This window comes from Opisthocomus hoazin, chromosome 8 (genome assembly GCF_030867145.1).
Source record: "Opisthocomus hoazin isolate bOpiHoa1 chromosome 8, bOpiHoa1.hap1, whole genome shotgun sequence".
In the NCBI taxonomy this organism is placed as follows: Eukaryota; Metazoa; Chordata; class Aves; order Opisthocomiformes; family Opisthocomidae; genus Opisthocomus; species Opisthocomus hoazin.
Genome location: NC_134421.1, coordinates 56,877,826 through 56,901,177, shown reverse-complemented (window position 1 = coordinate 56,901,177; position 23,352 = coordinate 56,877,826). Strand labels below are relative to the sequence as shown.

At 48.8% G+C, this 23,352-nt stretch overlaps 1 protein-coding gene across 1 annotated transcript in view; it reads left to right on the top strand.

Moving 5' to 3' along the window:
- LOC142362284 (GRAM domain-containing protein 4-like) overlaps window positions 1–23,352 on the top strand; it is a 57,402-nt gene that overhangs the window by 5,376 nt on the left and 28,674 nt on the right. The window contains exon 2 of the mRNA XM_075429196.1: window positions 4,861–4,981. Coding sequence (XP_075285311.1) covers window positions 4,861–4,981 — 121 coding nt within the window. The remainder of the gene's footprint in view (window positions 1–4,860; window positions 4,982–23,352) is intronic.

The following is a 23,352-nucleotide window of genomic DNA, read 5'->3' as shown; positions in this document are numbered from 1 at the left end:
TGCAAGTAAAATGGAAGGAGTGAGTTGGCTGGTTACATGTCTGTGTGATGCTGAAGATGTGCTGTGCTGCAGTTGGAGAGGCCGGATCCACATCTGCTGGGTTAAGAAGGGACTTGGACCTTTTCCATGGCTGTACAGCGAAGGTGGCATCGGCGCTTGGTGCACAAGACAGAATCCCAGAGCTGGCGGGATGAGGGGGGTTTGGGGAGGGAAGGCAGAGAGCTCTCAGGTTGAGAGCTGCTGTTAGGAAAAGGCTGAACTGCAGATGGCTTGAAAAGCACATTTGTGGGTAGATGTGGTTTTTCAGATCCGGATCTGGATGCGGCTTGGAGCAGCAACTCTGAACTCTGATAGTGGGTTGGAGGCAATCTGTCGTCATCTGAAATCTTCCTTTAACCCCTCTGGCTCCGAGTCTCCACGCTCAACTCTGGCATTTCTCTGGCTTCCTCGGCACTGCCGAGCCTTCTGCGCGGTCTTCAGTGAGTAATAGTGATTGCCAACGTTTTAAGAGGGCTCCTGTGTCAAATACTGTCAAAGACAGAGAGGCAGAAGGAAAAGCAGAAATCTGTGGAAGCCTTCAAGGCTTTTACTGTGAGTCAGAAGCAAGAAAGGACATCTGTAGCCAAGTTATTGGTTAGTCCAGCCTGAGTCCCAGCACTAGTCTGCAGAGGCAGCAGATGAAAGAAACATTACACAATTAACGCTGGAATTAATAGAAGATAATTTTTTTTTTGTTGACTTGTGAGTTGAGTCAGTTATGCTAACTTCAGACAGAGGTACTTTTTGAATTCAGAGGCAGGCAGTTGACCTCCAGAAAATGTATGGACCTTGTTTCTCATCTTTTTAGCCCGTTAACACCTCTTGACACAGCAAGGTGTGTTTGGTGTGGGGAAAATTCTGCTGGGACAAAGGAAGCATCTGCTTAAATGTCTCCCGTATCACTGTCCTGGACATGCTTAGTTTTCTGAACACTTCCAACTTGTATTCATTAATACGTTATCGTGCCACTAATTTTGGAAATTGCATGCTCTGTTTTCCACCAAACTTGTATCTTACTCTCTGGTTAAACCATTTTGTTATTGCACAGTTATTGCGTGACGTTGCTGCTGGTGTTCTAGCAAGCAGCCTTATGTTTTGACTTAGCGGATGTTTTTTCCTTTTTTCTCTAACTTAGAAGGTCATTGTAACCTTCTTGGTGAGTTTAATGATGTGTACCTGCTGTTTTTTAACCAGTTAACCAGTGTCAGACTTCTTGGGTCCAGTGCTTTAGCAGATATGCACATTTGGAAACTTTCAGAAAGAGTTCTGTTCACCCATGTCATTTAGTCCACAGTCCTAGTCATCTTTCGCTTTTTCCTGCTTCCTAAGAGGCACAGTCAGGGTATCCTGGGCCTGAGTTAATGACTTAACATCTCTGAAGACGCAAAAGTGGAGCTAGTTCTCCAGATGGATTTCTGCAATGTAGCTCATATCTTGGTGAAATACCTTGAGTATCACCAGTGAAGATGACAACTGGAATATGCTTAGATATTCACTAGCCCCGTTCTTCTTCCTCTCCTCCCTCACTTCAGTCTCTTACATTCGTGTCCCCACCGCAGCAAGTGGGGTTGGGAGCCAGGGACGGATTGGGCAGGAGCCAGGTGCTGTTTTGGGTTGTGGTCCATTCATCACACGTTGTCTCTGCTGCTCCTTCCTCCTCACACTCTGCCCCTGCCCCAACATGGGGTCCCTCCCATGGGAGACAGTCCTCCACGAGCTGCCCCAGCGTGGGTCCCTTCCACGGGTGCAGTCCTTCAGGAACAGCCTGCTCCAGCGTGGGTCCACCACGGGGTCACAAGTCCTGCCAGCAAACCTGCTCTGATGTGGACTCCTCTCTCCACGGGCCACAGGTCCTGTCAGGAGCCTGCTCCAGCACAGGCTCCCTACAGGGTCACAGCTTCCTTTGGGCATCCCCCTGCTCCAGCGTGGGGTCCTCCATGGGCTGCGGGTGGGGATGTGCTCCACCATGGACCCCCATGGGCTGCAGGGGCACAGCCTGCCTCATCATGGTCTTCACCATGGGCTGCAGGGGAATCTCTGCTCCGGCGTCTGGAGCACCTCCTCCCCCTCCTTCTGCACCGACCTGGGTGTTTGCAGAGTTGTTGCTCTCACTCCTCTCTCTCGACTGCCGTTTCGCTGCAGTTTCCCCCCGCCTTCTTAACTGCGTTATCCCAGAGGCGCTACCACCATCGCTGATGGGCTCGGCCTTGGCCAGCGGTGGGTCCGTCTTGGAGCCGGCTGGCATTGGCTCCATCTTACATGGGGGAAACTTCTGACAGCTTCTCCCAGAAGCTGCCCCTGTAGCCCCCCACTACCAAAACCTTGCCACGCAAACCCAATACATGCGCAGAGCCCGGGAGCATTCCAGACGAGTACAGCATCTTGCTCTTTAACCTGTACATGATTTTATTTATTTATCTGTTTGTTTGTTTTGAAGCAGTGGCACTCTTTCTTTAGACAGCTCCGTATGAACTCCTGCACGCTAGGAGCAGCGACTGTCCCTTTGTACCAGATGTGGATATACGGTATAGAAAGCCACGCTTTAACGCCTGGGCAGCAATCTGTATTTTAATAACGCTTTCCTTTTGCCTGTCTGTAGAGCGTGATGTTAGAATCGCAGAATCATAGAATGGTTTGGGTTGGAAGGGACCTTAAAGATCATCTGGTTCCAACTCCCCTGCCATGAGTGGGGACACCTTCCACTAGACCAGGTTGCTCAGAGCTCCATCCGACCTGGCCTTGAACACTGCCAGGGAGGGGGCAGCCACAGCTTCTCTGGGCAGCCTGTTCCAGTATTTCACCACCCTCATGGTCAAGGATTGCTTCCTAATATCTAATCTAAATCTGCCCTTTCTTAGTTTAGAGCCGTTCCCCCTTGTCCTATCACTACACACCCTTGTGAAAAGCCCCTCTCCGTCCTTCCTGTAGGCCCTCATCGGGTACAGGAAGGCTGTGTTGTTGGCGTGCCACTGTCCGACTTCAGCCACACCTTACTCGTTGGGGCTCTCCAAGCGTGTGGCAAGCGATAACACTAAATCTTCCGGCATAAATCAATAGAACCTAGCTCTGTAGATAAGAAATCAGCGCAGAGGTTAATTGCCATCCCATGTCCATCTGAAGCCAGACCGCAGCTCCTCGTCAGCGGTGGCGGGGTGGTTGCCGGTGGCGTGTTCCACTGTCCCTCCCTGCTGAAGGCAGGGGTGAGCGGGGGTCCGGAGCGGGGGGAGGAGGACGCTGTGCAGCAGCTCCCCGCGCGAGGACAGCCCTGGGCCCTGTCCGTCTCTGCGGCGGCGTGGTTCGTGCCGGCAGGGCTGCTGCTGCTGTGCCGCCGGCTCCCGCTGCTCAGCGCTGGCAGGGTGCGGGACGGGGCAGCTGCTGCTGGCGGGGCTGGACGCAGCGTCGCTGCCCGGCACGCCGCGCGGGGAGGTGGTGCGAGGTGAGTGCCTGCGGGGTGCCAGCTGGCCTGCGTAGGCAAACTCTGAGGCTTAAACTCAGCACCTGGGCAGCTCAGACAGGTGTACAAGAGGTATCTCCACACTGTTCTGTTTTAAAAGCGCAAGTCATTCCTGACAGTGAAAGCACTTTGCTGTCAGTGAGCTTTTGGTACATTTTAACTAAACCATAGAAAATGTCTTTTAATTAACTCTCCTGTAAATGAGTCGAATTTATATATGTATGTAATTTAAGCTGTCGCGGTTAAATGGATGCGAGCTGATTTTTGAAAGCGCTACAGCTCCTGTATGCTTTCCGAGCTCAAACAAGGGGTAGGGGAATGGCTAGGATAGGTAAATAAATCCCTTTTTGCCTTGGGATCATGTCTTAGATGTAGGCTTCTGTCATCCAGCACTTCGGATTTGAGTACAAGCTGTTGGAGAAGCTCCTGTAATTCTAGCTGACAGACCTTTTGTACCTGGTGGGGACTGCACACGGTGCCTGAAGAGCCATTACCGGGGACATGCCCTCGCCCACCCTTCCTCTTGCTGTCCAAAAGTGCTCACTTCATGGGGGTAGGACGGCATTACCTGCCTTGTGCTGCATGGGTCTGGGGTTTTTCTGTGCTCCCATCGAGGACAGGACGGTGGTCACTGCTGCTCTTAACTAACCAAGTCACTAAGCCTCGCGTTCTGCAGTATTTCTAATGCCGAGTTCGCTCGAGGGGTGCTGCGAGTCAGTCGAGGCATATAATCTCCTGACTCCCCCCTCTCCTGGCCTGCCAGGATGAGCTTCTTGGCACCAGCCACACATCCTTCAGCCATAACTGGGCTGTACTGGAGGTGGGGGAGTGGCGGTCCCTGCACTGGTCTTCCTTACAGAGGGACCACGCTCCTCGGAATTACACACCCATAAATGGATATTAAAATATACAATATGTGTTTTGTAATAACTCGGTGAGTATCTGGAAAAGTACTCCTTTTGCTAGCTTCACAGCCTTGTATGTAAAGTACGTTGCATTAACCATTCATGGAATGGGAAGAGGAGGGGGACAGTATAAATACGCCTTTTAAATAAGCAGAATAAAGGCTAAATGATGATGCATCAGAACTGGTAAGAAGGAGAAAAAAAAAAAAAATCTTTGTTTTCAGTAACGCCCTGAGGTCTCCAGAAGTGCATTTTGTAAACTCAAGTGGGAGAGATGCTGTGCATTTGATTAGCTCTCACTCATTTTGGTAGTTTAACGCTGAATAAGAGGTGTGCAGAGCTGTTGGTACTTGCATGTTTCTCACGTGACTGTTTCTTTACTGCCCCAGAAGTAAGTTGATGTCTTTAAATGGCAAAAGAAAAGTGCCTCGGAGCTGTCAGTGTGTTCTGGCTTTCTTGTAGGCTGGTCCAGGGAGCATCATCATGGCTTCAGGAGTCCAGGATTTTAACAGAACGGAATCTGACAGACTGAATGAAATCAAAGGTCACCTGGAAATAGCCTTACTGGAAAAACACTTTTTACGTAAGTATAAAGTTAACGCTCTGTGGAAGGGAATGGCTTAAGCCTGCTGAAATAAGGCTTCTCTAAACTGCCAAAGTTGGCCTCAGAATTTTGAGGTGGGCTTGATGCACGGGTAGCTTGTGGGCTGACACTTCTCTCGGAGGAACTTAAAAGCATTGGCAAGGTTTGTGGGTCACTTGGATATTTTTTTCCTCATTGCGTTCCTCAGAACATACCTGACTGTGACAAAAGCTGCTTAGTTGAAGCCTTGGTGTTGACATCTTCAGGTTATTTTAGAACTAACTGAACCTTAATGTGGTTGCAGTAGGTGTTTTTTGGCTAGTAGTAATTGGAAGAAGGAAGAGATTTCTGAAGGGATGACCAATGCATTTCCTTGGCAGCTGTATCAACAAGTAATACGTCTTAAAACACATGTCTGTTAACAGTATATGAATCACTGGCAAGTGGCCTAAGAAATACAGGTAAGAGTATGTGTCGGTTTCAAGTGGTACTTGTCTGGTTTTGTGTGTGTATACACGTATATATGAGACAAAATTGTTATTCATGGCTAGAGGCACCTGTAAGACTTCTGGGATTTTATTTCAGCAGATTTGAACTGCTGAATTGTGAGACAGGATAGTTAAAGCTGCAAAAAATGGCAGACAAGCATTCCTTTATCTTGACAAAAGTAGAGATCTCTGCAATAAATCAAATGAGAATTCTTGCTCAGCTGCTTCCCCAAATGGTCATTTTAGTGGATTATTTTTGAACTTCAGAATATGAGGATTGTTTTTATGTGTTCGAAGCTTGTCAGATATTTTCTAAGGGGTAGAAATAACAAGGCTATAGACTCTATTCAGTTTATAGATTATAATCTGACAACAAGACTTGTGTTTTATCTTCATCATATTCTCAAGGAATTGGAATTAATTTTCTGGGACTTTTTTATCGTTTGGCAAGATTTCTTTGATTTTTTTTTTTCCCTTGTGTATGAGAAGGAGGCATGATAAAGGAGACTGGGCAAGAATTTGTAGTGAGTGGTTAGCTTCCCCTGGTATCAGGACGAGATATCATGATTGGAGTAATCATGGAGAAAAGCCAATGTCCCTCCAATCTTCAAAAAGGGCAAGTAGGAGGATCCAGGGAACTACAGGCCAGTCAGCCTTACCTCCATCCCAGGAAAAATGATGGAGCAGCTCATTCTGGAGGTCATCATCAAGCAAATGGAGGAAAAGAAGGTTATCAGGAGTAGTCAGCATGGATTCATCAAGGGGAAATCATGCTTGACCAATCTGATAGCTTTCTACGATGGCATAACCGGATGGGTAGATGAGGGGAGAGCAGTGGATGTTGTCTACCTTGACTTCAGCAACGCTTTCAACACTGTTTCTCATAACATCGTCCTAGGGAAGCTGAGGAAGTGTGGGCTGGATGAGTGGTCGGTGAGGTGGATTGAGAAGTGGCTGAATGGCAGAACTCAGAGGGTTGTCGTCAGCGGTGCTGAGTCTAGTTGGAGGCCGGTAACTAGTGGTGTCCCCCAGGGGTCAGTACTGGGCCCAGCCTTGTTCAACTTCTTCATCAACGACCTGGATGAAGAGTTAGAGTGCACCCTCAGCCAGTTTGCTGAGGACACCAAACTGGGAGGAGTGGTGGATACACCAGAAGGCTGTGCTGCCATTCAGTGAGACCTGGACAGGCTGCTGCAGAGTTGGGCAGAGAGGAACCTGATGAGGTTCAACAAGGGCAAGTGCAGGGTCCTGCACCTGGGGAGGAACAGCTCCATGCATCAGTACAGGCTCGGGGTGGACCTGCTGGAGAGCAGCTCTGCGGAGAGGGACCTGGGTGTCCTGGTGGACAACGAGTTAACCATGAGGCAGCAGTGTGTCCTGGCTGCCAAGAAGGCCAGTGGGATCCTGGGGTGCATCAAGAAGAGTGTGGGCAGCAGGTCGAGGGAGGTTCTCCTCCCCCCCTACTCTGCTCTAGTGAGGCCTCATCTGGAGTACTGTGTCCAGTTCTGGGCTCCCCAGTTTAAGAAAGACGAGGAGCTGCTGGAGAGAGTCCAGCGGAGGGCTACGAGGATGGTGAGGGGACTGGAGCATCTCTCCTATGAGGAGAGGCTGAGGGAGCTGGGCTTGTTTAGCGTGAAGAAGAGAAGGCTGCGAGGGGACCTTATCAATGCTTATAAATATCTTAAGGGTGGGTGTCAAGAGGATGGGGCCAAACTCTTTTCAGTGGTGCTCAGCGACAGGACAAGGGGCAACGGGCACAAACGGAAGCATAGGAAGCTCCGTCTGAACATGAGGAAGAACTTCTTCCCTCTGAGGGTGACGGAGCACTGGAACAGGCTGCCCAGGGAGTTTGTGGAGTCTCCTTCTCTGGAGATATTCAAGACCCACCTGGACAAGGTCCTCTACAGCCTGCTGTAGGTGACCCTGTTTTGGCAGGGGGGTTGGACTAGATGACCCGCAGAGGTCCCTTCCAACCCCTACTATTCTATGATTCTGTGATTCCCAGAGGCTTCCATGGCTGGTGAATCCATTCTCAGTCGTTAGTTTGTGCTTACAGTGACTACATGGGGCAGACGTTGTTGTGAATATTTGTGAATATTTTTACTCTCCAGGTTCTTGCTGTAGTTTGAAAACGTTCTGATCAACTGTGTTACCGCTTTTAGCTGAATCTTCTTCCTTTGCACAGACCTTTGTAGCGAACTCCCAGGTAAAGGGTAACGAAGCTCCCCCTTGCATGTGAAGTTGGAGCAGATGGCTGGAGGTTGAAGGCTGACAGGGCGGTTCAGCTGAGTGGTGTGTGTTGGTCCTGGGAGTCTCCAGCCCTTATTGCTAGGCCAAGAGCTCTTCACCGAAGCCCAAGGTTTGCTGTAGCTGCAGTTAGAGTGTTCTCCGGGCAAGCTGGTTGTAACTCTGTACATAAAAACAAGAGAAAGAATGATAAACTGGTAGGGAAATAAGCGCAGTAAAGCATACCCCTTATTCTCCCTACACCCCATTCAAAATTTTGGGCTGAAATCTGTAACTACGTTTGTCAGCTGAAGTAGGAGCTTGCTTTTTGGATACAGTTCCTGTATTCTTCTGTTTTCTTCCTCCTTCTCTTTGAGTTGTTTTTTTTTGTTTTTTAATACTAGAAATGCTTCATTATTATTTTGCCTTCCCAAAAGTGGAGTGATAGTGAGCAGAAGAAACATTCTTGAAATGCGCAGTTTGTTTACTTTAATTTGCCCTTGGAAGAAAGCCTGATTATTATTTTTTTGAATCCTGTTGCTGCAATAGGTGTTTTTTAAGAAGGCAAGCCACTCAGCTGTATTTGCATACTATTTTAATCGTGGCATTCCTTAAGGACACCTTGCTGTAATTGTAGTTTTACATAAACGGTCTGCCACTTCCTCTTACTCCATGTCCTCCAGCTAGGTGTGCGAAAATCAAACCGACTGCTAGTATGTGGGGGAAGTATTTAAGCTTCCATGCATTTGCTTTATAATGTGTTGGGCTTAGAATCGCTATCAGCCTGATCCTGTGACTTTATTTTTGCCTCTTCCATACCTCTTATTCGTATAGGTGTGTTATTAGCCAGGAGGTTTAAAGAGGAGAGATTTCCTCCCAGCTATACGTTGTGTGTAATGTACGCATACACAGCAGAGCTACAAGGCAGTGTGGGTTTGTGTTTGCAAGTGCCTGGCTAACAGAATAGCAAACTGTTAGTCTTCTCTCAACTCCGTTCAGCCATTAGTAGGCACAAGTAGAAGGTGCGGTTTGGCTCAGCAGTGTTTTCAGTGAAGCACATCCCAAAGCTAACTGTGGCCTCTACAAGCTGCAGAGGAAATCCGGAGCAAGTAGTTACTGCAGAGAAATGGTTGTCAGTAACGGGAGAATGTCTTCGTCTGAGACACCGGATGAATCTCCTCCCTAGCGAAGAGATAATCGAAACATCCCGAGAGGTGAAGATGGAGAGGCACTGCTTAGCGTGTTGCAAAGCTGTAAATGCAAATAAAATGTGACTGGAAATGCAAGGGGTTTAAGCTGCAGACTGACAGGAGGATGAGGCACGCGGAGGAAGAAAGGATCTGGGATAATGACGTCTTAAGCAAGGGAGGGATCAGATGGCTCTTCCGGCCAGAAGGGCTAAAGTTGCTTTTCCTGTCTGTGCGGGAATGGTCTTAATCTCTGTAATCTAATGGCTCGTTCTGAGCCGTGGTACAGGAATGCTGAAAATATTCGATGCGTGTTGGGTCTGGTGAGACTGCGGTATCAGGGTGGGTTCGTGCGGAACACGGACTGAACGCCTGCTGAACGAAAAGCGCGGAGAGCTCGGTCTGCTGGACCTCCAAATGCACGAGGGTGGGTAAAGCTTCATCTTGGGGCTGTTGCCGTCAGAACCATCCATTGCTAAAGGACTTGGAGTATTACCGTAACCTTGATTTGAATGTGTGTGAACACTGCCTTGGTGCTGGCTGAGGGTTCAAGTGTGGAAGGCAGCTGCTGCACTGGGGCATCTAGATTAACATGCTAAGGTTAGCAGTGGTTTTAGTGCTTCCATTTCAAAACCTAGTTGTATGTAAACAAGGAATAAAAACGTGCTTGCTGTTCTTGCATTTGAAAGAGAAAAAGGTAGGCAATATCTTCTGGGGTTTGCACCTCATTAAGCTACACGTCCTGCTTTTCTTCCCATTACTGTTTGTGCCTGCTTGTGGAGGACAGTTTTGCAGATGTCAGCACTCTGGTCCCGGTGCTGCAAGGTGCTTTGTAAGCATGCGTGCGTCCCATGGTTTACGTGAAGTATTAGCTAGTTCTCAGTCAAGGATGCTCAAGCTTTTCGCAATACTAACGTGAGCAGCCTCGGGGAAGAGGAGTCGGTGGTAGCAGCAGCTAAGAGTAAACGAACCGGGTGGCTGTTAGGGAAGAGGGTTAGTCATGAACTGGTACATCGAAGAAACACCATGCGTGGATGAAGAACTTTAGGAGGAAATAAAGTCCTCTGCCACAAGGGTTTTGCATTCCACTCTGTACAGCAGACTGTGGCAGGAGTCTCTAGGGGCTTGCAGAACTGCTGGGTTTGGTTAGGATTTTATCGCAGCATTACAAAAGAAGTCAGGATTATGCTTCTTTGCCATTGATATTTCTGTTCCCCCACATTCTTTATTCTCATGTGCCTTTTTAAAGCGTGTGTGCAACTAACTCCACAGTGTTTTCTCTGGCTTCTGCTTTTTGGTGTAAATGACCTGAGGATTCTTTGTAAGAAGAGCAACCTGGCAGAATACAGACCTCATGAAAGTAGAGCTCTAGAAAGCCATACATGGTCCTCAGGCAAATCTGGCATGTTAGCAGGTGGTAAACATTAGAGGCGAAGCTTGTGGTGCTGGTGATGACCAGCAAAAGACCTGCACTACAAAGTCCTGTTCTGTACAGAAATGCTAATACCTCCTCAAACAGCCTTCATAATCGTATGCAACAAATTAACTATGAAACTGCGTCAGAGTCCAATTACCAACTGTGTCAGAACACCCTAGGTGTAATTTCTCCTGACGTGAGGGTCAAACACCTGCAGCAGCAGAGCTGGAGAAGAGCAGAGGAATAGTTTCACTGCATTGGTTTTGCTGTCTTCTTACTGACCCGGCAGGCTTGTGATCAGCAATTCTGAAGCAGGGTTGATTTGTGTAGCAGACAAAGACTCTGGTAAGAGAGTAAGTAGCTGCCTTGTCTGTCTGAGGCACCAGCTCCCAGCTGTGGGTCGTAGTAGCCATTCCTTGCTAGATGGTCAACCCTGGCCAAGGGATCCTGGCGATGCAGCGTGGGCTGCTGAAGCCTGCTGGAGGCTGCTGTGGCAGTGGAGTTTGCCCTGGGCGTCTCGCACCCTTTGCTCTTCTCCCTACGCCTCCTTTCTTTCAGCTTAAAGTCCTGGCCTCCCAGACACGAACAGGGGGCTTCTGGGAGATCTGCACAGGTCCCTCGCCCTTGTGGACTGCCTCGGATGAGGACTGTGGTTTACGTGTGGTGACCAATGGGGAGACTTCTTGAATGTTCTCCCTGGGAACGCAGAGAAGCTGCAGGAGAAAGATGTGAGCCGAGGCTTTGCTGCAGAGTTGTCTGTTCAGCAGAGCTGCTCTCCCTTGCGTTGTATTAACAAATTTGTTCAGAAGTTTTTCTAGCTCTGCGTTCTGACTGAGAAGCTTCTTGTAAAGGTAGGGAAAGTTCATTAAGAGGTGTAGGAAAGGTTTTGCTTACACCCAGAGACGCTTGCATGATGCGCCATGTATACTGAGTTCATGTGTAGCCTTCCTGGACAAAGAAAACCCTCCAAAGCTCTGGCTCAGTTTTCCTGGAAACGTTGCTGGAAGAGGCAATCGTGAGCAGGTTAGGGCACTTGTCTGAGGTTTAGAAGGCCTCAGTATGGACGGAGGAGGGTTCAGACCTCCATTTCTCACCTGCAAGGACTCTGCTCTGACTGGTGCAGGATGAGTTGTGCTCTTGCTCGCTCCCAACTTGGCTTCCAAGAGCACAAGCTTCCCGAGACGAGGGGAGAGGGAGAGGGTGGGACCCCAGCCCAGTGCGGCAGCAGGCTGGAGGCCTGGGCTGTCCTTGTCCCGGGCCTGGCTCGTGCCATCTGCCCTCAAGGCTGGGCGACAAGTGTGAATGGTGGCGGCGTGAAGATGCCGGGATGCTGGCGGGCCCAGCCCCGGAGGATGACGTGCTGTCACGCCGCCTGTTCGTGGGGCTGGTTAACCCTAGTGCAGCACCGCGCCGACAGAAATGTGTTGCTTCAGCTCCTCCGCCGGCTCCAGCAGACGCTGCCAACGCCTGGTGTTACGTAGGTGGGCTGTGCGCTTGCTCCTGCCTTTTTTTGGGTGCCCAGCTTGGCTTCATGAATCGTGGAGTGAGCGTGAAGGCTGAGGCAGGGCAGCGGTCAGCACTGCTGTGCCTGTCCCTGCTGTGTAACCGCGACGGAGATTTCGGGAGCCCCGTGTGGATCCTGCCCTTCCTGGCTGTGTAACGTGAAAGCCTTGCTGGAAGAGCCTGCTGCTGTTCCCGAGCCAGGCGTTGGAATGTTTATAGCCTGTTTCACTCCTGGCAAAACCAGGGAGTGAAAACAGTTCCTGCAATAGTGACAACATTTTTGCAGTTCCCTTCATTTTAGATGGATTCTGCAACTCTTCTGAAATTTCTGAAAATTCATAGAGCAGCAGTACTTTTTGTTACTGTTTTGCTGGCAAAAGTGTATCTAGCGATAGAAGTGATGTTTTGAGAAGGGGATCTGTCTCAGTAAGTTATTAATTTTTTAAGATGGTTCCGATATTTTCAGGAAACTTAATTTAAAATCCTTCTGTAATGAAGGGGAAATGATCCTGTGTCTGTTACAACACTATAAAGCTTCCCTGAAAACAGTACATGTAAGTGTAAAGTTACTAATAGGTTGTTAGCGTAACTATTTTGTACGTACCAGAGTAACTGCATCTTAATTGTTTCTAACCTCACTCACGCGAAGTGGGACATGGCAAGAATGGTGAGGGAGGAGACTAGGCCAGTTTGCATAGAAGAAGATCTTGTCAGATACGATGTGCTTTGTACATCAGTCTCCCTCACCACAGGAAACAGAAGAACACTTCACATGAACCTCTGCGGTTGAGGTGAGGAAAATAGTACCAGGGGAATGCTAATGCCAGTGAGAAGCAGGATGATGGTTCAGACTTTCCTACCCACGCAGGGAGAGCCCGTGCTGCTCCCCACGCTGTAGGTGTATGCAGAGAGACGCAGAAGTTGGTCCTCAACAGCAATGCTTATTGACAGTACTGCAGCAGGAGCTCTGCCCTTGAGAGAGCGAAGAGAGGCACAACAGACTGATGGAAACAAAAAAAAGTAAAAAGAGGGATTGTTTAACCACCAAACAAGGATTGTGTAAATGCCAGACCTGTGTTAGGGGTTGTTTAAGGCAAATTGGCATGGCTGGTATTTTTATAGTAGGAAGGAGTTTCTAAAACTGTGATCAGATAACGCTACAGTCCAGCTGCGTTTCCCACCCGCTTCCCACTGTAGCTTCTGTCTGTTGGCTCAGGTGACTCTCCAGACCACTCGTTGTCCAGCTCTGGAAGAGTTATGAAGAACAAGAAGGCTGGTATCCGTTTCGGAAGCGACCACCTAACCACACAAGACAAAGGAAGGGTTAGACGGCCAACCTGGAGTTTGGGGCTTGAAAAGGGAGGTTTTTAAGTTCTTCCTTCTTAAAATGCTAAGAGTAGTCCTCCTGAGCGGGTGAGCTTTGTGCTTCCCAGGTGAAGCGTCGACGTCCAGGCATGAACGAGGACATGAACTTAAGAGGTGTCTTCAAGAAAAAAGGACAGCTAATAAAGTGGAGCGGCTAGAGTGATGGCTTAGACAAGCCCCTTTCTTTCCCAAGCATCTGGCATGCAAAGTAGTAGAATGTCTTGCAGTGTTTGGGATCAAAGGCTAATGTTTTATCTGAAGTCTTTCGAACAGATTTGTGCAGTCTTTGGCAGTCTCTGTGGGTCTCAGGTCACCGGTGGAAAGGACATAAGACCTGAAGAAGAGTAGTCCTGGATTAGAACAGGAGAGCCGTGGATTAGAAGAAGAACAGGTAACAAAGAGTACGCAATTAAGGTGTATCCAGTTATAGCTATGAATTGTGAACTTGTCTCCAGAGGAGAATATGAATTACAGAATAACTGTACACAGGAGAAAAAACAGGTTAGAGATTTCTGTTGTGGGTCCTTCCTCCACTACTGCTTGTTGGTCAGACCATGGTCTTTGCATGTCTTTGCTTTAGCGGAAGTGGTGTAGCTGTCCCATGTCTTTCACAGCAGGCTGTCCTTTGCTGCTGGTGTCTACGAGTAAGACTAAAAGCTCTTCAGTGTCTATGATGATGAAGATAGACATGTTTTCAGACTCTAACATCTTGTTAGTAATGTCATATGGTTGGTTTACTTGGGACAAACTTACAATAATAATTGCTTTCTGTGGGAGTTGGGAGTCTGGCAAGGGTAGAAGCTGCCTGCGCTGGAGATAACTTCCGGTGCCTGGCGCTGTCAGTGCTGCTGGCGAGATCCAGTCTGACGGTCTGTGGTTGGGATTTAGGGCGTTTGGTACCAATGAAACAACACACTTGAACTCTGGTGATGTTCAAAGGGTTGAAGGGAGCCATAATTAGAGAAGGGTTATTTCTGTCTTGTTAGGCACTGGTGTTTCCCCATGTAAATATGACAGGGTGCACGTACGCTTTTTGGCATTTCTAGTTTTTAACTTGGTCTCCTTAGAGGTAACACTGAACTGATTTGGTAGCTAGGAACAGTGGTCTGCAGTCTCTAGCTGTGCCCCCTGAAAGAAATTTTTGGTCACTTTGTCGCAGAGGGGGATTTTGCAGCGTACCTGTAGGCCTATGAAGCAATAGTATTATGTAAAACAGCTACCAGGAGACTCCGTAATCCACCTCCAATCCCCACATTAAGGGAAACATCCGCTTTACTGCACATGCGGTATGGAATTAGAAACCCAACCTGCTGCCACGCCTTCCCAGCCTGATGTACCATCCTTCTGTTCCAAATACCGCTCAGGTTCTGTTCAGTCTCACCTGAACTGAATACTTCAGTATTGAAGAGGTTTTTCTCAAAACATTTCTTAAAAGCTTGTGTATTCTGAGGAGCAAATTGAGATTTTTCAGTTGCTCTAGCGGCTGATGCAACCAAACACGCGGTAGCTTGTCTTTTAGCAGTTACATGAAATCAGCTAAACTTTTTGAAATGTTCGGTCTTCAAATTTAAATGGCCAAATCCTTAGAATTCAGGTGTGATAGTTATGTTATACCTAATAGAGGGTAAAAAGATGTAGAAAAAATGAAATGGATAATTTTTTTGTAACCCATGAGATGCGTCGCTGTTGATGGTCTTTCCCTATGGGGTCAATTCTCCTAGGTTTGCAGGGCGATAATATGCAGGTTAACGTAACTGAAACGCTGTTACTGCCTTGTCTCACAGACTGCTAAGGCTCATTTTTAAAAGTGCAATGTCATCCAGATATTGTGCTGCTTTTCTGTACAAGTTGACTTTGCTGGAGAGGTTTTAAAGCAGTTTTTCAGGGTCACACGTGCTGTCACGACCTAAAGGGTTACCAAGCCTGCAAGTGTGTAGAGATTGTGACTGTAGGTTGGTAGGATTCTGTAATACACAAGGACACAGAGGCCTTTTACTCTTAAGTTTCTCTACTTTATTACAGGTTGCCACAAACATCACCACCGGCAACTGTACCTATGATTGATAAAGCAAATATATGTATGAATGGGAAAAAGAAATATATAAAGCCATTACAAATTATTGGCAGCAACCAAGTGGGTGTATGTATACTATTACACGTTACTACAAACTTATCCCTAGTGAAGTAACCTTATCAGTAATATTGCAGCAGATGTAATTATGACAGATTACTCATATGCACATACACATATGTTTACACTAATACCAGTGTCAAGCTCATTGCACAGATCTCTGAATGGGCCAGACCATCCCAGAGGGAAGGACAAATCAAAACCTCCCCCGTGAGGGTCCAAGAGCCCTAAGAAACTTTGTGTGGAGAGCTCAGCCTATTTGGGAAAGGAAAGGTACATGCAGCACGGGAAGTTCTTGGAAAGAGAAGCTCCATTTTGGGTAGAAATTAAGTAATTCTTATATGATAGAGACATAAGGAGGTGTAGGGCACCACCACTTCAAGCAGTGAATAGGTGCTGTTTCTTTCGATTTTTCACCTGGAATAGGTGATAGATGTTGAGGTTTTCTTTTCTCTAAGGTCAGTTTTTATTTTTCCAGACCGTTTTCCTGTTCTTGCAGATAGAACAGCCAATGCCAGTTACTAATTCTTACTTTCTCAGGATGTTTTCCCCTTTTTCCAGACTGTTTTTCACCTTTTCAGATGGTAAGTTGCTGCTACAGTTCCTTGTTTTTTGCGCTTGTCAATGGTATCTCAGGATGTCTCTGGTTTCTAGGTATCCAGCTGCGTACTTCTGAGAGGCCAGTTGCTCTTCTCAAGGATGCTTCTGGTTCCCAGGCCTAGTTCCCAGGCTGGCTGGCATTTTCTGTGTCAGTATTTCAGCAGACATTTTCTTCTGTTCAGCATTTTCCCCTGATAGCCAGGTCACCTTTATGGCTGCTCGCATCGCCTACATGTCCAGTTAAGACACGCGCTGAGGCGCTTGTAGTATTGTAGTGTTTCTTGCCCAGCAGGAGATAGGAAGCTGAGATTGATGTGCCTGGGAGGGAAATTATGGGAGCTGATTGATCTTGGACCCGAAGCTTGACCTTTTGTGTTTTACCCTTTTGTGTGTGTGTGTAGGGGGGAAGGTGTTTGAATTTTGATTGTCTGAAGATGAAATCCAAGGAGCACTCCGTTCTCAGAATCACAGAATCACAGACTAGCAGGGGTTGGAAGGGACCTCTGTGGGTCATCTAGTCCAACCCCCCTGCCGAAGCAGGGTCACCTACAGTAGGCTGCACAGGATCTTGTCCAGGCGGGTCTTGAATATCTCCAGAGAAGGAGACCTCACAAACTCCCTGGGCAGCCTGTTCCAGTGCTCCGTCACCCTCAGAGGGAAGAAGTTCTTCCTCATGTTCAGACGGAACTTCCTGTGCCTCAGTTTGTGCCCATTGCCCCTTGTCCTGTCACTGGGCACCACTGAAAAGAGCTTGGCCCCATCCTCCTGACACCCACCCTTCAGATATTTGTAGGCATTTATAAGGTCCCCTCGCAGCCTTCTCTTCTTCAGGCTGAACAAGCCCAGTTCCCTCAACCTCTCCTCGTAGGGGAGATGCTCCAGTCCCCTCACCATCCTTGTAGCCCTCCGCTGGACTCTCTCCAGTAGCTCTTCATCTTTCTTGAACTGGGGAGCCCAGAACTGGACACAGTACTCCAGATGAGGCCCCACCAGGGCAGTGTAGAGGGGAAGGAGAACCTCCCTCGTCCTGCTGGCCACACTCTTCTTGATGCACCCCAGGATCCCATTGGCTTTCTTGGCAGCCAGGGCACACTGGTGGCTCATGGTTAACCTGTCGTCCACCAGGACGCCCAGGTCCCTCTCCGCAGAGCTGCTCTCCAGCAGGTCCACCCCGAGCCTGTACTGGTGCATGAGGTTGTTGCTCCCCAGGTGCAGGACCCTGCACTTGCCCTTGTTGAACCTCATCAGGTTCCTCTCTGCCCAGCTTTCCAGCCGATCCAGGTCTCACTGAATGGCAGCACAGCCTTCTGGTGTATCTACCACTCCTCCCAGTTTGGTGTCCTCAGCAAACTTGTTGAGGGTGCACTCTAACTCTTCATCCAGGTCGTTGATGAAGAAGTTGAACAAGGCTGGGCCCAGTACTGACCCCTGGGGGACACCACTAGTTACCAGCCTCCAACTAGACTCAGTGCCGCTGATGACAACGCTCTGAGTTCTGCCATTCAGCCAGTTCTCTATCCACTTCACCGACCACTCATCCAGCCCACACTTCCTCAGCTTCCCTAGGAGGATATCATGGGAGACTGTGTTGAAAGCGTTGCTGAAGTCAAGGTAGACAACATCCACGGCTCTCCCTTCATCTACCCAGCCAGTCATGTCATCGTAGAAAGCTATCAGATTGGTCAGGCATGATTTCCCCTTGGTGAATCCATGCTGACTACTCCTGATAACCTTCTTTTCCTCCATTTGCTTGATGATGACCTCCAGAATGAGCTGCTCCATCATTTTTCCTGGGATGGAGGTGAGGCTGACCGGCCTGTAGTTCCCTGGGTCCTCCTTCTTGCTCTTTTTGAAGATTGGAGTGACATTGGCCTTTCTCCAGTCCTCGGGCACCTCTCCTGTCCTCCAGGACCTCTCAAAGATGATGGAGAGTGGCTCAGCAATGACATCCGCCAGCTCCCTCAGCACTCGTGGGTGCATTCCATCGGGGCCCATGGATTTGTGGACGTCCAGATCGCTTAAGCGATCCCTCACACAGTCCTCCTCGACCAAGGGAAAGTCGTCCTCTTTGTAGGCTTCTTCTCTTACCTCCGGGGCCTGGGATTCCTGGGGGCCAGTCTTAGCACTGAAGACTGAAGCAAAGAAGGCATTCATTAGCTCTGCCTTCTCCGCATCCTCCGTCACCAGGACACCCGCCTCATTCAGCAGCGGCCCCACGTTGTCCCTAGCCTTCCTTTTGCTGCTGATGTAGTTGAAGAAGCCCTTCTTGTTGTTATTGACATCCCTTGCCAGCTTCAATTCCAGGTGAGCCTTGGCCTTCCTCGTCGCATCCCTGCATGCTCTCACCACGTTTCTGTACTCTTCCCAAGTGGCCTGTCCCTCTTTCCACATGCCATGCACCCTTCTCTTCTGCCTGATCTCCGCTAGAAGCTCCTTGTTCAACCATGCAGGTCTCCTGCCTCCTTTGCTAAATTTCTTTCTCAGGGGGATGCATTGCTCCTGTGCATGGAAGAAGTGTTGTTTAAAGAGCGACCAGCACTCATGGACCCCCCTGCCTTTGAGAGCCCTGGCCCACGGGATTCCTCCCAGTAGCTCCTTGAAGAGGGCAAAGTCAGCCCTCCTGAGGTCCAGGGTTTTGATCCTGCTTATCGCCCTGCTTCCTCCACGCAGGATCCTGAACTCGACCATTTCATGGTCACTGCAGCCGAGTCTACCTCCAACCTTCACATCCTCCACCAGTCCCTCCTTGTTTGTTAACACGAGGTCCAGCAGCGCGCCTTTCCTTGTTGGTTCCTCCACCACTTGCATCAGAAAGTTATCATCGATGCTCTGTAGGAACCTCCTGGATTGCGCCTGCCTAGCTGTATGGTCTTCCCAGCTGATGTCAGGGTGGTTGAAGTCCCCCATGAGAACCAGGGCCTGTGACTGTGAGGCTGCTTGCAGCTGCCTGTAGAAGGCCTCATCAACCTCCTCCTCCTGGTCAGGTGGCCTGTAGTATACACCCACCATAATGTCACCCGTGTGAGCCTGTCCCTTAATTCTAACCCACAAGCTTTCAACTGGTTCCTCATTTGCCCCCGGGCCAAGCTCAATGCATTCCAGTTGCTCCCTCACATATAGAGCAACTCCCCCACCTCTCCTTGTTGGCCTGTCTTTCCTAAAGAGTCTGTAGCCATCTATGACAGCATGCCAGTCATGCGAGTTGTCCCACCACGTTTCTGTGATGGCGACCAAGTCGTAGCCGTCCTGCTGTATAATGGCTTCCAGCTCCTCCTGTTTATTGCCCATGCTACGTGCATTGATGTAAACACACTTGAGCTGGGCTGTCAATCTCACCCCTGGCCTTGGCACTCCAAGCCTAGGCTCATCCCTAGTGAGCTGGGCAATATCCCCTTCCCCCTTCGAACCTAGTTTAAAGCCCTCTCAATGAGCCCCGCCAGCTCGTGGCCAAGAATTCTTTTTCCCCTTTGTGATAGCTGAGTTCCACTTGTCGCCAGCAGGCCCGGTGCTGTGTACACCTCCCCATGATCAAAGAAGCCAAAATTTGACCGATGGCACCAGTCCCTGAGCCACCTGTTAACCAGGTGAGTTTTCCTGCCCCTTTCAGTGCTGTCCCCTGCCACTGATGGAATGGAAGAAAACACCACCTGTGCCCCTGATCCCTCAACCAGTCGCCCCAGTGCCCTGAAGTCCCTTTTGATGGCCTTGGGACTTCTTTCTGCTACCTCGTCCCCGCCAACCTGCATTACCAAGAGGGGGTAGTAATCAGAAGGCCGCACCAGACCAGGGAGTTTCTTCGCAACATCCCTAACCCGGGCCCCAGGGAGGCAGCAGACTTCCCTGTGGGATGGGTCCGGTCGGCAGATCGGGCCCTCTGTTCCCCTCAGAAGGGAATCACCTATGACAATGACCCTCCTTTTTTTCTTAGTTGAGGCAGTCGTAATCCTTGGGGCTGTCTGACTCGTTCTAGGCAACCCCCTGGATGGAGCCTCACCTTCACCCACATCCTCTGTGGCCAGTCCCTCACATTCCAGAGCCCCATACCTGTTGCTTAAGGGCAACTGGGCAGGTGAGGGAGGCCGGGGGGAGATTCGCTTGCCACCCCGAGCAGGGACCCATTTCCATTCCCCCCCATCTCTTAGGCCCCCTCTTTCTGCTCGGTGGCAAGAGGGTTGGGGGTTCTCTGCTTTCTGTGGAGCCGCCTCCTGCTGCCTCTGCCTCAGGGAGGGCAGGGTGTGGCTCCACCAGTCGATCTCCCTCTCACACTCCCGGATGCTCCTCAGCCTCTCCACTTCCTCCTTCAGCTCTGCCACCAGGCTGAGCAGGTCATTCACCTGCTCGCACCGAACACAGCCGTTGTCTCTGCTGTCCTCTGGTATGAGCGCCAGGCTCAGGCACTCCCTGCAGCCAGAGACCTGGACACCCGCGTTCTTGCGTGGGGCCTCGTCTGGGTCCCCACACTCCTTCGAGCAACAGCTTTACCACGGGTGGTAACCATGGCTAGAATATCTCCTGGAAGAGCGATGCCCACTACTTGAGTTGCCAGAAGGGGCGGCTGTACCCTGCCAGTCGCCTTCCCCGCTCGCCCTGCCCGCGCAAACTGCTGCGCCGCTCCCGGGCTGCTGCGCCGCCTCTGTTTGCCGGTTCTGTTCGCTCGCGCTCCCTGGGAGCTGCTCTTATCCCTGAGGGGGTTTGGCCGCTGTCACACTCGACTCCGCCCCCTCTGAGTCAGAGCTGCTGCTCGTTGGCACTTCCCGCTTTCCCGCTGAGGGGGGGGGCTGGGGTCTCCTCACTCTCTCTCTCTCTCTCTCTCTCTCTCTCTCTCTCTCTCTCTCTCTCTCTCTCTCTCTCTCTCTCTCTCTCTCTCTGTCTCTCTCTCTCTCTCTTTCTCTCTCGGCGCTTTTTGCCGCCTCGCCGCTGCGGTTTTGCCACCAGAGAAAGGGTCCCTCGGCGCGAGCCTCTGCTCCAGAACCCTTCACCTTCAGTAGCTTCTCGTCATCAAGGAGGATACTAATCTCTAAAGCTCAGTACTAGATGCCATGGTAGATGAAACTTCCGGGGTGAAATGTTCTTCCGGGTTCTTCACAAGGGTCCATGACCTCTGTGTTTTGTAGCCATCTTCACCCGTTCTGTAGGAAGGCATTGGAATAGGCTGCCCAGGCAGGTGGTAAACATCCCTGAAGGTGTTTAAAAAACATGTAGATGTGGCACTTCAGTATATGGTTTAGTAGGAATGGTGGTGTTGGGTGGATGGTTGGACTCGATGATCTTAGCGGTCATTTTCCAACCTATGATTCTATAAGAGCCGTTGGGGCTAGAGAAACGTCCTCTGTATGTTCAGTTCAGCTTGGCCAAATTGTAGATTATTTCAGGGGAGATAGTAAGGAAGAACACATCTTCTTTTTTTTTCTTTTTTTTTCTTTTTTTTTTCTTTATTTTTCCTTTTTTTTTGTTTTTTTTCCCCCTCTGTGGTTTCTGTTGCTTCGCAAACATAAGTATTTAACTAACCAAACATGGAGGTTTTACAATGCCAGACCACACTGCTGCCAACGTAGCAACAAACACTGCTTGAAAGAGTTGGAGGGGCCAGAGCAGCCAGACTGGGGTGAATTTAAATTGCAAAGTCATGTACTTGAAAGTTAGGAAATGCTGTGAAATGTGAAGCTGTGACAATCCTTAATGATGTATTTTTTGTTTTGGTTTATGGGAGTTCTACGTTGTCCATTGTGTACCCTTTAACTCTGCCTCTTTGCGTAAAGAAATTCTGCATCTCTGGCACTGCCTGTTCTCCTAGAGGTCAAGTTCCTGGGGGGGGTTGTTTTGTTTTTAATAGAACAAGATGTAGCGCAGTCAGAACAACTGGGATTAAGGAGACTGGAAGATCTGAGTAGCCTTTCAAGGGCATTGAGGTTAATTTACACTACTTGTGGTTTTCTTATGTACACACAATGCATAGTCACTTCCTCTTTAAAAAAAACCACAAGTGCTTAATGAAGAACTTTTTGCTTTTCACGGTCTTGAGAAGATAACATCCCTATCAGGCTTTGGAACTTTTTGTGATATCTTCATGATATTGCCCAAGCTCCAGTGCATTTGAAGTGCGACAGATGTTTCCCCTCAGCTGTGTGCGTGCTCTTGTTCTGGAACAAGGCGAGCCCTGTGAAAGTAGGGTAAGCTAATTACAAACGTAGTTTTCTTGTATTTAAAATTCCTTGTGGACACATAATGAGGAACAGCTCCATGTATAGGTAAGCCCTTCTGTCTATATCTTTCCAGTTATTTACAGGAGAGACAATACCTGCTCCAACAGTGAAAGTTCCGTGCCCTCGGGAATAAATGTCAGTTTTAGTTGCTGGAGGATAACTTGGTTTCTGTGCTCCAACTCTTCTTTCTGGGGTTGCTACCAAAGCATCAGTGGGGAGATGACAGCACTCCTTTCAGTTTGGTGGAGTTCAGCCTGTAGCCTCACGGTGGAAGCCGTCATGTTGTACTGTCCTCTCGATTCGTGTATCTCTTGCCTGTCGCTCCTGATGCTGTGCTCTAAACCTCTTAGTGCTGCGGAAATACAGATAATCTACCAGCACCTAACCTACAGAGCGGATAAAATGATGGGAGACACCACACAAGGGCCTCCTGCAGAGGGGCTGGAGTTTGTCTGTTCTTCTGAATATTTGCACAAGGGCTTCAGACCTTCTCAAAACACATAACGATTGGAGTCGGAGAGGCTCAGCTATCAAAATTATCTGATTATCAAAGATTTGCAAGGCAATATGAGAAAAGAAACGGAAGAGGTTGCTGAAGGGTGGAACACAATATACAAATCTTGTAAAATGACATGAAGTCTGAACCCCTGTGTCTGTGTAGGTAGTGGAATTAGCAAGTATTTTCTGCTCTGGTTTGCTTTAAGCTTGAAATACACCTGCTATTCTATTATTTATTGTCGAGACTGAGCTTAAAAAACAGGCCAGAGACCAAAATGCGGAGTAATCTTATTGTTTAACAAAAAGAAAAAAAGAGAGAGAGAGATTCCCGATCTTCTTTGTATCGTGTCTCTCGTATACCTGTCTTGGAAAAGTGATCAGTGATAGTGACCCCGTTGTAGCTCAAGAGTAAAATAAGGTCGTGAACAAGGATACTGCCAGTGAGAAAAAAGCAAGGCTAATTAGCCACATAAAAGCCTTAGGCATAGCTGATACTAAGTTCTCATGAAAAAATTTGTGAGTGTATATGTGTTTGTGTGACTAAGTATATGTGTGTGTATGCGTATATATATTTATACATAAATGATTACATGGAAGGTAGTAGGACACACTGTAATCTCTGAAAAGGGTAAAAATCTGAACTTAGTTCCTTGTCTCATAACCCCTTCTTAAAACTGTGAGATACTCTGGTCCATGATGGGGCCATCCGGCGTATAAAAATACAGGGGTACCAGAAACAGAATCACAGAATCA